This window comes from Panicum virgatum, chromosome 9K (assembly GCF_016808335.1).
Source record: "Panicum virgatum strain AP13 chromosome 9K, P.virgatum_v5, whole genome shotgun sequence".
Classification (NCBI taxonomy): domain Eukaryota; kingdom Viridiplantae; phylum Streptophyta; class Magnoliopsida; order Poales; family Poaceae; genus Panicum; species Panicum virgatum.
Genome location: NC_053144.1, coordinates 12385760 through 12396274, shown reverse-complemented (window position 1 = coordinate 12396274; position 10515 = coordinate 12385760). Strand labels below are relative to the sequence as shown.

General features: G+C 48.2%; 2 protein-coding genes across 2 annotated transcripts; one reads left to right on the top strand and one right to left on the bottom strand.

Annotated features, from left to right (window-relative positions):
- Nucleotides 1-240: 240 nt before the first annotated feature.
- Nucleotides 241-3190, top strand: LOC120648368 (endo-1,4-beta-xylanase 1-like). Its single transcript, XM_039925130.1, has 3 exons — nt 241-684; nt 766-943; nt 1186-3190. The coding sequence occupies exons 1-3, from the start codon at nt 302-304 to the stop codon at nt 2863-2865; spliced, it is 2241 nt and encodes a 746-aa protein (XP_039781064.1). The 5' UTR covers nt 241-301; the 3' UTR covers nt 2866-3190.
- Nucleotides 3191-4234: 1044 nt separating this feature from the next.
- On the bottom strand, nt 4235-10515 carry LOC120648369 (homeobox protein knotted-1-like 4). Its single transcript, XM_039925131.1, has 6 exons — nt 10102-10515; nt 9866-9979; nt 9615-9726; nt 5447-5715; nt 5001-5277; nt 4235-4609 (listed from the first exon to the last, which is right to left on the bottom strand). Exons 1-5 carry the CDS (start codon nt 10354-10356, stop codon nt 5029-5031), a joined length of 999 nt encoding a protein of 332 aa, XP_039781065.1. The 5' UTR covers nt 10357-10515; the 3' UTR covers nt 4235-4609; nt 5001-5028.

Sequence of the window (10515 nt, the reverse complement as noted above, 5' to 3'; positions counted from 1 at the left end):
CCGCCGGGTGATTCAACCCCTAAGCTGAAGCAACCATCCGGTCCAAGGCAGATCGTTCGTGGATCGCGCGTCGTTAACCTCGGGCGAGCGGCAGATCAAGTGTTCGTCAAGGCGAGACGAAGCCGATGCGGGAATTTCCCCCGCTACGTAGCTTGCAATCCCAGACACATTATTTGGTGGTGTCTCCTTGAGACGACGACGATCCGTATATATACACGGCCAGCTCGTCGCACTAGTCTCATCGCAAGATTAGCCAGCTCGATTAGCTGATCGACTAGCTTCTTACAGTAATCAGCCTGTAATGGCGATCGGCGGCGACGCGGCGGGGCTTGTGGTCGCCGGCGACGACAACATCATCCTGAACCCGGAGTTCGACGACGGGCTGGACAGCTGGGCGGGGAACGGGTGCAAGATCGAGCTGCACGACGCGCTGGACGACGGCAAGGTGCTCCCCGCCAGCGGCAAGTACTTCGTGGCGGCGACGGGGCGGACCGACACGTGGAACGGCGTGCAGCAGGACGTGACCGCGCGGATGCAGCGCAAGCTGCTCTACGAGGCCACGGCCACCGTGCGGCTCCACGCGCCGGCGGGCGGCGGCGGCGCCGCCGTGGCGCCGTGCGAGGTGCGCGCCACGCTCGGCCTGCAGACGACCGACGGCAGGCAGCAGTACCTCGGCGTCGGCAAGTGAGTAGCAGGAGATGCGTGCGCTTGCTCGTCGATCTCTTGACTCTTGGCCGTGGTGGGTTCTGACGGGGATGGCTGCAGGGTGCAGGTGTCGGACAAGGAGTGGGTGCAGCTGCAGGGGAAGATCCTGCTCAACTCCACGCCGGCCAAGGCGTCCATCTACATCGAAGGCCCGCCGGCCGGCGTCGACGTGCTCCTCGACAGCTTGGTGGTCAAGCACGCGCAGAGGGCCCCGCCGGCGCCGGCGCCGGACTTCGAGGTGAACCACCGTCGTTCATCCTTGCATTTGGATTGAGTTACGCCACTGGAGTTGTTCAGTACGGATGAGTCTTCCCTGACTTTGGTCCTGGTCACTGACACGTGGATTCGGCTCCACGTGTCAGTGACCTAACTGCAGAGGCACCAAAGTCAGACGTTTCCGTTCAATACCCTGTAGTGCGGCAAAATAGCAGCTAGCGTACATCGCCAGCCATGCTACCTGCTTCTTGTTGTTGGGTGCAGAAACTTGAGTACGGCGCCAACATCATCCAGAACAGCAACCTGGACGATGGCCTCAACGGGTGGTTCCCGCTGGGCCCCTGCACGCTGTCCGTCCACGACGGCGCGCCGCGGGTGCTGCCCCCCATGGCGCGGGAGTCCCTGATGGAGCGGGACGAGGAGCCGCTCAACGGCAAGCACATCCACGTCACCAACCGCACGCAGCCGTGGATGGGCCCCGCGCAGATCGTCACCGACAGGCTCACCCTCTACGCCACGTACCAGGCCTCCGCCTGGGTCCGCGTCGGCGCGCAGGCCGCCGGCGCGCCGCAGAACATCAACGTCGCCGTCGCCGTCGACAGCCAGTGGATCAACGGCGGCCAGGTGCTGGCGCGCGACGAGCGCTGGTACGAGGTCGGCGGCGCGTTCCGCGTCGAGGCCACGCCGGCGTCGCGCGTCATGGTCTACGTGCAGGGCCCCGACGCCGGCGTCGACCTCATGGTGGCCGGGCTCCAGGTGTTCCCCGTCGACCGCAAGGCCCGCGTCAAGCACCTCAGGCGGCTCACCGACAAGGTGCGCAAGCGCGACGTCGTGCTGAAGGTGACGACGGGCGGCGCCGGCGAGCGGGACGACCCCGCCGGCGGTGGCGTGGAGGTGCGCGTGCTCCAGGTGTCCAACAGCTTCCCGCTGGGTTCCTGCATCATGCGCACCAACATGGACAACGAGGACTTCGTCGACTTCTTCACCAAAAACTTCAACTGGGCGGTGTTCGGGAACGAGCTCAAGTGGTACTGGACGGAGCCGCAGCGCGGGCAGGTGAGCTACTCCGACGCCGACGACCTCCTCCGCCTCTGCTCCGACCACGGCTTGTGCGTGCGCGGCCACTGCATCTTCTGGGAGGTGGACGGCGCCGTGCAGCAGTGGGTCAAGACGCTGCCCGCCGACGAGCTCTCCGCCGCCGTCAAGAGCCGCCTCACCGGGCTGCTCACCCGGTACAAGGGCAAGTTCCGGCACTACGACGTCAACAACGAGATGCTGCACGGGTCCTTCTACCAGGACAAGCTCGGCGAGGGCATCCGCGCCGCCATGTTCCGGACGGCCGCCGAGCTCGACCCGGACGCGCTGCTCTTCGTCAACGACTACAACGTGGAGAGCATGTGCGACGTCCGCGCCACGCCGGAGGCCTACATCCAGCAGATCGTCGGCCTGCAGGAGCAGGGCGCGCCGGTGGGCGGCGTCGGGCTGCAGGGCCACGTCAGCAGCCCGGCGGGCCCGGTGATCCGGTCGGTGCTGGACCGGCTCGCCGTGCTGGGCCTGCCCGTCTGGTTCACGGAGGTGGACGTGTCGTCGGCGAACGAGCACGTCCGCGCCGACGACCTGGAGGTTGTGCTGCGGGAGGCGTACGCGCACCCGGCCGTGGAGGGCGTCGTGCTCTGGGGCTTCTGGGAGCTCTTCATGAGCCGCGACGACGCGCAACTCGTCGACGCCGAGGGGCAGGTCAACGAGGCGGGGCGCCGCCTGCTGCAGCTCAAGCGCGAGTGGCTCACGCACGCGCACGGCCGCGCCGACGACAGCGGCGAGTTCAGGTTCCGCGGCCACCACGGCGAGTACCACGTCGAGGTGACCACGCCCACCGGCAAGATCTCGCAGACGTTCACCGTCGACAAGGACGACGCGCCCCTGGTGCTCAACATCAAAGTGTGAGCTAGCAAATAATATGCAATGCGTGCGCATTCAAATCATATATGCATGGCGGGAAATATATATGGTGCTTCATGTAATACTCTTATACTCGTCCTAGCTGCTTAATTAGCATTATCCCTAGCTAGCGAGCCAGCCCATTATTAATTAACTACTCTTGTGAAAGAAATAAGGGGCTAGCAGCTAGGTGATCAAATTCATATATATACCTATATATGTATGTTTATCAGCTCGTGATACTCATATACTACCCATGTTTTATGCATGTATCACAAATTCACAAGAAATGCACAAAGGGGAATGAATGGCTACACTATATATTGTGTTATGCAGAGTATTTAGCTTGCTTCTGAATTATATTTGTGGTTATTTTTTTTCTGAATGGATTGAAATACTACTCCATCATGTGTTTTTACCATTCCCCCTTGGAACTGTACATGTAGTTTTGGGAATGTTACAGGAAAAATATCTGAGGCCCAAATAGCAATATTTCCAGCACATGTTAGTTTGTAGTTACACAATATAGTGAATTTTATTGTATAAGCAAGACTGCAAGAGGCAGGCGATTCGGAATGCCACACAAAGCTTAGTGATTTTAGTTCATATCACATTCCCTTAGTTTCTTTTGCCAATGAATCTATAGTCTATATTCTTCCTTAGACTATTGTGAAAATTTTATACATATAATGTTTTTCTCACCGCCATAGCCCTATAAATAGTGTTTTCGGGCTTTTGTAAAAAAAGAATTTTAGAGTTCCATGCATAAAAAATATTCCGTTGACAGCTTTATGAATTTTATGGCGGTAGCAGTTTTTAAAAAAGTGTATAATAAATGCTGATGGAAACTTCTGGCTAATCAAAATTATTATCTTTTGCTACTCTTGTTATATATTTTTTTCAAACACGAAACACATATAAATACTCTATAAATCTTATTCTAGTCATGCTAGACTTCATTTACCAATTACGACGTACAATCAACTACACTATAAGATGTGTGTGGGTGACATATTCATATTATATCTCACATGCAATCCAATTAGCTTAAATTTGGGTGACATTCTGTATGGCATTTCTTTGTTGGAATTATATAAAGAAGATGATTCTACAATTTTTCAACACTAATACACATGTAATAAATATTGTACCAATAAGGACTCAGATTTAAAACCAGGTGGGTGCATACATATTATATATGCCATGACTCTACTACACACTACTAAGATGTGTTTTCCTTTTAATGAATACTCTTGTTTGTTCTTAAAATGGTATGATTTTATCTGTCTCAAAAATTTCCTAACTTGATACTTCCACAGTTCCACCGCTCTACCACCATAATGGAATGTGTTTTTTTCTTCTTCATGGATATTAATTTTGGACCAAAAATAGTATTGATATATAGCCATATCTTAAAGTGTTTAATTTGGACTGCATTGAGACGTCTACACATAAAAAAAAGCACGTATAAGAAATTTTGAAACAATCTTGAAAGTGGAAACTCATTTTGTGTGCTCATGGATCATGTGTTTCTTTATTATGTATACCTTTCTTTTGTTCAATAGTCCTTCAAGCCTTCTACTTCGCCGATGTGTGGCCACTAGCAACTTCTGCAAAGATCTGATTCCGATCATTGCAGAGATGACCTCTTGAATGCAGACAGCAGCTCCTACGCCAGACTCTGAAGGTTGCACAGCAGGCTGGCTCCTAACCACAATATAGTCATCATTATCATGCATGCAAGTCATACCTACAAACAAGCACATAAATTTTGTCAAGTACATGAACAAAATCATTAGCAACACCTGATCCCATGGCATGCATATATATTATTGTTGCCAAAAATTAATATAATTAATGTGCATCACAAGGAACATGCATGCATGCTTATATACGTGTGTACAAGTACAACTGATCTCATGTTAGCTAGTGAAACAATCAAGGTTACAACTTCGTATACATATAACTTTGGCATTAGCTACATATATATATAAGTATGTATATATCTGAGCGAGAAATTAAGGAGACCATCAAATTTCTGTACGGGAAACACAACACGTCCACACCATGTACTATATCCAAACCACGTGTATGTATGCATGTACGGCAACACATGAATCGATCCATGCATGCATGTCGACCTCGCGCGAGCAGGGCCGACGACATCGATCAGGGGCCACGCGGATACGAGCTCCCGCCGGCGAAGTACTGCCCCTCCATGCGGAGAGCGGCGGAGCCCGAGCTGCTCGAGGCGCCGCCGCCGCCGCCGCCGCCGTACGGGCGCAGCCTGTAGTCCGTGGCCAGCACCATCGCCGGCGGCGCCGGCTTCCAGTGCCGCTTCCGCTGGTTGATGAACCAGTTGTTGATCTGCTTCGCGTCCAGCCCCGTCGACTCCGCCAGCGCCGCCTTCTCCAGCTCCTGCATGCGTCCATGGCGGCGCGGCGGCGCCATTGATCGGTAAATTTGTTTTGCTGCAACGCAGTAATTAATGCAAGAACTCTATCTCACGCAGGCATGCAAAGCACTCCAATGCTGCTGTCACGACATGATCGATCGAGATCGACGTGTGAATGATTCGATTACGTACCGACGGGTAGGGCCACCTGTAGTGGAGCTGCCACCAGTGGAGGAGCTTCTGGCGCGCGTCCCTCGGCAGCTTGCCTTTCTTCTTCTTCCTCGAGAGCTCCTTCCAGAGGCTGCTTAGGTAGCCGCTGTACTTGTTCAGGAGGCGGGTCTTCAGCTCCTTGTCTTTAGCGCTCGGGCTGCCGGTCGTCTCATCCACCGGCAGGCCGACCAAGTCGACTGGTTCTTGCTCATCGTCGTCGGAGGAACCGCCCCCTTCGTAGCCGTTGTCATCTGCTCCAAGATTGCCAATAATCAGCGCGACTCAATTAATAAGGGGGTGTTGGCACAATTGCACATCATATAGGTCAAGATGCCTTTTGAACCGCAGGGCATACCTTAAGCACTGTAACCTCACCCATACTGTTTTCGCTTCTAATTTTTGCTGCTATGTATGGCAATATCTTACTATTACTAATTGGAGCTCATTTTGAAGCCTTCACGTAAAGCCATCTAGTATCCTAAATAGACACCCTATTAAGAAAAAGAGATCCTAGAAATTCTCTAAAAGAAGTAAAATATCTGATTGTCAACAAATATATGGTAACATCATTGATAATAACAGCTGTTGGATTTACTCTATTTAAAAAATTACCCACCTATGACCTTAAAAAATTAGCCTAAAATAAACCCTATATCTGTATCTTAATTACCCGCATCTGCCATTATAGAAAAATTAGATACAACCTAATTTAAAGCACCCACAGTGTTGAAGAAAAAAAGAGGCTTGGAAGTTGTGAGAGCCACTGTCAGAAAAAAAATTCTATCCTTGATGCCTATACTTATCTCGACGCTCTTTCGAAAATTTAAAGTCTATAGAATAACCAGTCACATTTACCCTCCTTCTTGATCACTTCTTATTTAAATCAGAGAGAGTCTATCCCAAAGGGCTAATCAAATATTCATGTACATCTGGCTATGTATAATAAAGAGAGTTGTCGTCCTTTCCAAAAAAAAAAAATTTGATGCTTCAATGATGAGCAGCAGGTTGTGGTATTGACCTAGATGACTGGCACTAAGATAACCAGCACATTAGTTATGATTGTGATGTATACAAGTTAAAGTATATATTTACCCGAAAGTTAGATTATATTAAAATTCTATTCATTATTGTGTGCAAATAAAAACTCTATTTGCCTAATCTCTTCATACCAAACTACAAGTCATTTTAGTTTTGTTTTAAGTTAAACTTCTCTATATTTGGTCAAGTTTAATTTATAGAAAAATCAATAAATATCTGCAACATTAAACTAGGTTCACTAGATAGACTAAATATGTCTCCGTCTATATTTTCCATAAACTTAGTCAAAAGTAGATGAATTTTCTTTAGGATAAAGATAAAATGGACTATAATTTAAAATAGAGGGGAGTGCTAACTTGGAACATTAAATACTTTCCCGTGCAGTTGCACGGATTGATAGGCTAGTGTATCTAAACCAAATTGACAATACACTATCAATGTCCCAAAGCCTGAAAACATGCCCCAGCCGGATTCTATCGATTGTACAGAACTATTATTAGGCCCTGTTTAGTTCGCACCCCGTAAACGCAAAAACACAAAAACACAAAATTTTGCGAAGGAATCTTGCTAATTTGAAATACTAAATGAAGTCTATTTACAAAACTTTTTGCATAGATGGGCTGTAAATCCCGAGACGAATCTAATGAGCCTACTTAATCTATGATTTGCAACAGTGATGCTACAGTAACCATCCGTTAATTATTGATTAATCATAGATTAATTAGCATCATTAGATTCGTCTCGCGATTTACAATACATCTGTGCAAAAATTTTTGTAAATAAACTTCATTTAGTACTTCAAATTAGCAAGATTCCGTCGTAAAATTTTTTTGCGTTTACACGCCAGGGAACTAAACACGGCCTTAGCCATTTGACGCGCATGAAAAACTGTTCAGATTTTTGGACTTGCACCATTCATTAGCTTACCACTAGCGAGTCCAAGCAGCTATAAGTTGTTGAAAGGTACATGTAATAAAATCAAAAGTGCATCACATACATGTAGTATATGCTGAACTAATAATTAAGGTATATGCATGGTTTGTTGGTGACTAGCTAGGAACCACTTCACTTCACTTGTTGGCTGCCCATTTAGCTGCACAATGCATGATTCATGCACTGATGTATATGTTAAAGAGTATTACCAAGTTAATCCACACACATAAAGAACATGCACTCCTCCCCACCACCACCACCGTTCAACAGCAAACTCATCATCTCTTCCGGATTAAGCTAGCCCTGCCCGCTGTCACTCGCTGAAAGCTAGCCAATAATTAAACACGCACTCCGTACGGTGACGTGCAGAGAGAACGCTTCGATCAGGCCTCCACATGGCCATGCAGTGCAAACACAGAGACTACTAGGGGTTGTTTGGTTCCACGGACTTTTTTTTAAGTCCCTGGAACTTTTTAGTATTTAGAAGTATTAAATATATATTAATTATAAAACTAACTGCAGAATCCTGGGGCTAAACTGCGAGACGAATCTAATGAGGTATATTAATCTATGATTAGCGGATGGTTACTGTAGAATCACTGTAGCAAATTATGAATTAATTAGGCTCATTAGATTCGTCTCGCGAAAAAGCACTCAGCTGTCAAAAAATATTTATAAACAGATTTTATTTAATACTATAAAATAGTAAGATTCTTTTTGATGTGATAGAGACTTCTGGAAAAAAATTTGGTTCCAAACAGGCTGCTGGCCACAGGCATGCATGCGCCATGGCATGCATGGCGACGGACGCCATGTCTAGCTAGGAGGACCCAGGCGTCGGGATCTGGACCCCAGACCGCGCGATCGGACGGCAGTGGAGGGCCGGGGATCCACCAAGAGACCGATCGACAAAAGGTAGTGAAGCGCCCTGGGCGCATCTACTATGCCATCTGCCAGTTACTTTGATTCCCGTGGGTTCCAACCCCGCCCGATCTGACGAACACTAGGCTGTAAGGGACAATGGCTGGAGTAGCAGATCGCCGAGTGGTGGTGCTGACTACAGGGGTCAGGGTTTTGAATTTCGTTTGTCAAAAAAATTCGGACATGGCCGAAATCATCGAATTTCGCGAAATTTCGGCCGAAATTTATTTTTAGACTATTTTTAAAAATACTTTTAAATATATTTAAATTATTATTTCCAAAATTTACAAATTTCGGAGGAGGCGAAATTTCACCGAAAATTTAAACACTGATAGGGGCTGCCATGCATCCTGGCCCGGCCGGCCCCCAGCATCGATCCAGAGCATGCATGCGTCCTGCGGCTGCGCGAGAGCTAAAGAAAAAGAAAGGCCCCAGTCTCCACATGCCACCCAGAGCCGCCCCAGACAAGGAGATGATCATATGGTTCTGGCAGGCTGCAGCTGAACAGTGGGATACATGGAACCCTACCATAGGAGGATGGTTGTGCCAACTAATCTGGATGCAAATTAATTAATCAATGGAGCATTATGTTAGTGTGCAGTGTTTGGTGGTGTTGAGGTCTGCATAACAACAAAGTTCAGCAAGAATTTAAGCAGGTGGTTATTAGAGAAGGCGGGCCTGCAAAACAGGTCTGGTTGTATAGTTAGGCATTTGTTTTCAAGCCTTAGCTTTGCATCGACCTATTTGGGTCTAAAATAAAGGCATGTACGTGTGGTATCACTGCAACTGCTACTCTACACTGATTGTGTATAAAGCAAGTTGTACAAGGGCTCTCATGAACTTAGGACGACCTGTCCTGGGCTCCTGGCTGCTCCAATTCAGTCTTGAGGTTTTACATATGTTCTGATATATAGTTCACAATAAAAAGCTTCCAGTCAGACTGTTTTGGGGGAAAATCAGGCACTCTTCTCTTGTTTTCACACTTAAACCCTACTGTTCGTCAAAGCTCTCTTGAAACTAGTTAATAATTTCACTAGTGTTACCTCTTTATCTAGCTATGTCCCAGCTGGTAAAGATCGATGTTTAGTATTACCGTTACACGTTACGCGTGCACGTAGTGAGAACACATCACATGGAATGCTACAGCCCCAAAAAGTTTTCTGTAATCTGCAGCAGTCGGCAGTGCTACTGCTACCTCAAATCTGACAACAAGAAACATAATTCACAAGATTAACTCAATTTTGTTAAACATATTCACCTAGCGAAAGTGTGTCCATCTGGGCCTCCATGCTTCTGAAGAATTCGTCGGCTTCTTGGATTGGTCTTGTGAGCTCCTGTCTGTACCTTACCAACATGTGACAGTAGATCTCCTGCATACACACAAAATGTAGATCCACTGTTTCAGCTATGTACAGACACTTAGCTTGCTTTCTTTCAGAAAATCTAGATGTTAATTACAACTTCTGAAGAACTCCGGGTAATTAAATAATATAGACACCATGTTGTTACCATGAATTGATCGAGCTCTGGATCAGCCGGCTGTTCTTGCACGTCGCCTGAATTCATCTCGACCTCGCCGGCGAGGGACGAAAGCCGACCAGCAACCTCTGGAGGCGCTCCAACCTCAAGTAACAAAGAATAAAGAGCGTTTTCTCATGAAAATTAGAGAAATATAAAAGGTACGCACACAAAAGTTCCACGAGATCAGCTATAGAACTGTACGTCCGTTGGAAATTTGTGCATACCTTTCGGCAATCTATGAAGGCTCTCAGAAGAGCCGGATAGAGAGGGTGCGACATGATCTTCGCTTTGATTATTTCCGATCCCCTCTCGCTGTTAGACTGTCCAGGAGGATCTGAGACGGCAGGCGGCGGCAGCGGCGGCGTTGGTGCCTCCGCCGGCGGGGAAGACGATGCGGAGGCTTTGTGATCTAAGGCGAGGTAGAAGGGCGTCGTGGTGGTGGACTTTGAGCCACCGGCAAGAACAGGCAGCTGCTCCATGCGTACCGTCCTAGCTAGTTATCTGGGGATGTTTGATTCTTTGAGGAATGGAGGAGGAGGCATTAGGGCAAGGTAAGGTTGTCTATTGGATTGCCTTCGATTCTGGATCAGAGAGAGAGAGAAGGGGGGAGAGAGAGAGAGAGAGAGAGGAAAGGATAT

Bases quoted from the DNA above. Each gene is read 5' to 3' on its own strand.
- LOC120648368 (XM_039925130.1), top strand. From the start codon at position 302: ATGGCGATCGGCGGCGACGCGGCGGGGCTTGTGGTCGCCGGCGACGAC. The intron at 685-765 runs GTGAGTAGCAGG...GGATGGCTGCAG, and splicing joins CAGTACCTCGGCGTCGGCAA to GGTGCAGGTGTCGGACAAGG. The intron at 944-1,185 runs GTGAACCACCGT...TGTTGGGTGCAG, and splicing joins CGCCGGCGCCGGACTTCGAG to AAACTTGAGTACGGCGCCAA.
- LOC120648369 (XM_039925131.1), bottom strand. From the start codon at position 10,356: ATGGAGCAGCTGCCTGTTCTTGCCGGTGGCTCAAAGTCCACCACCACG. The intron at 9,727-9,865 runs GTAACAACATGG...GTGTGTATGCAG, and splicing joins CAGAGCTCGATCAATTCATG to GAGATCTACTGTCACATGTT. The intron at 5,278-5,446 runs GTACGTAATCGA...GGACGCATGCAG, and splicing joins ACAGGTGGCCCTACCCGTCG to GAGCTGGAGAAGGCGGCGCT.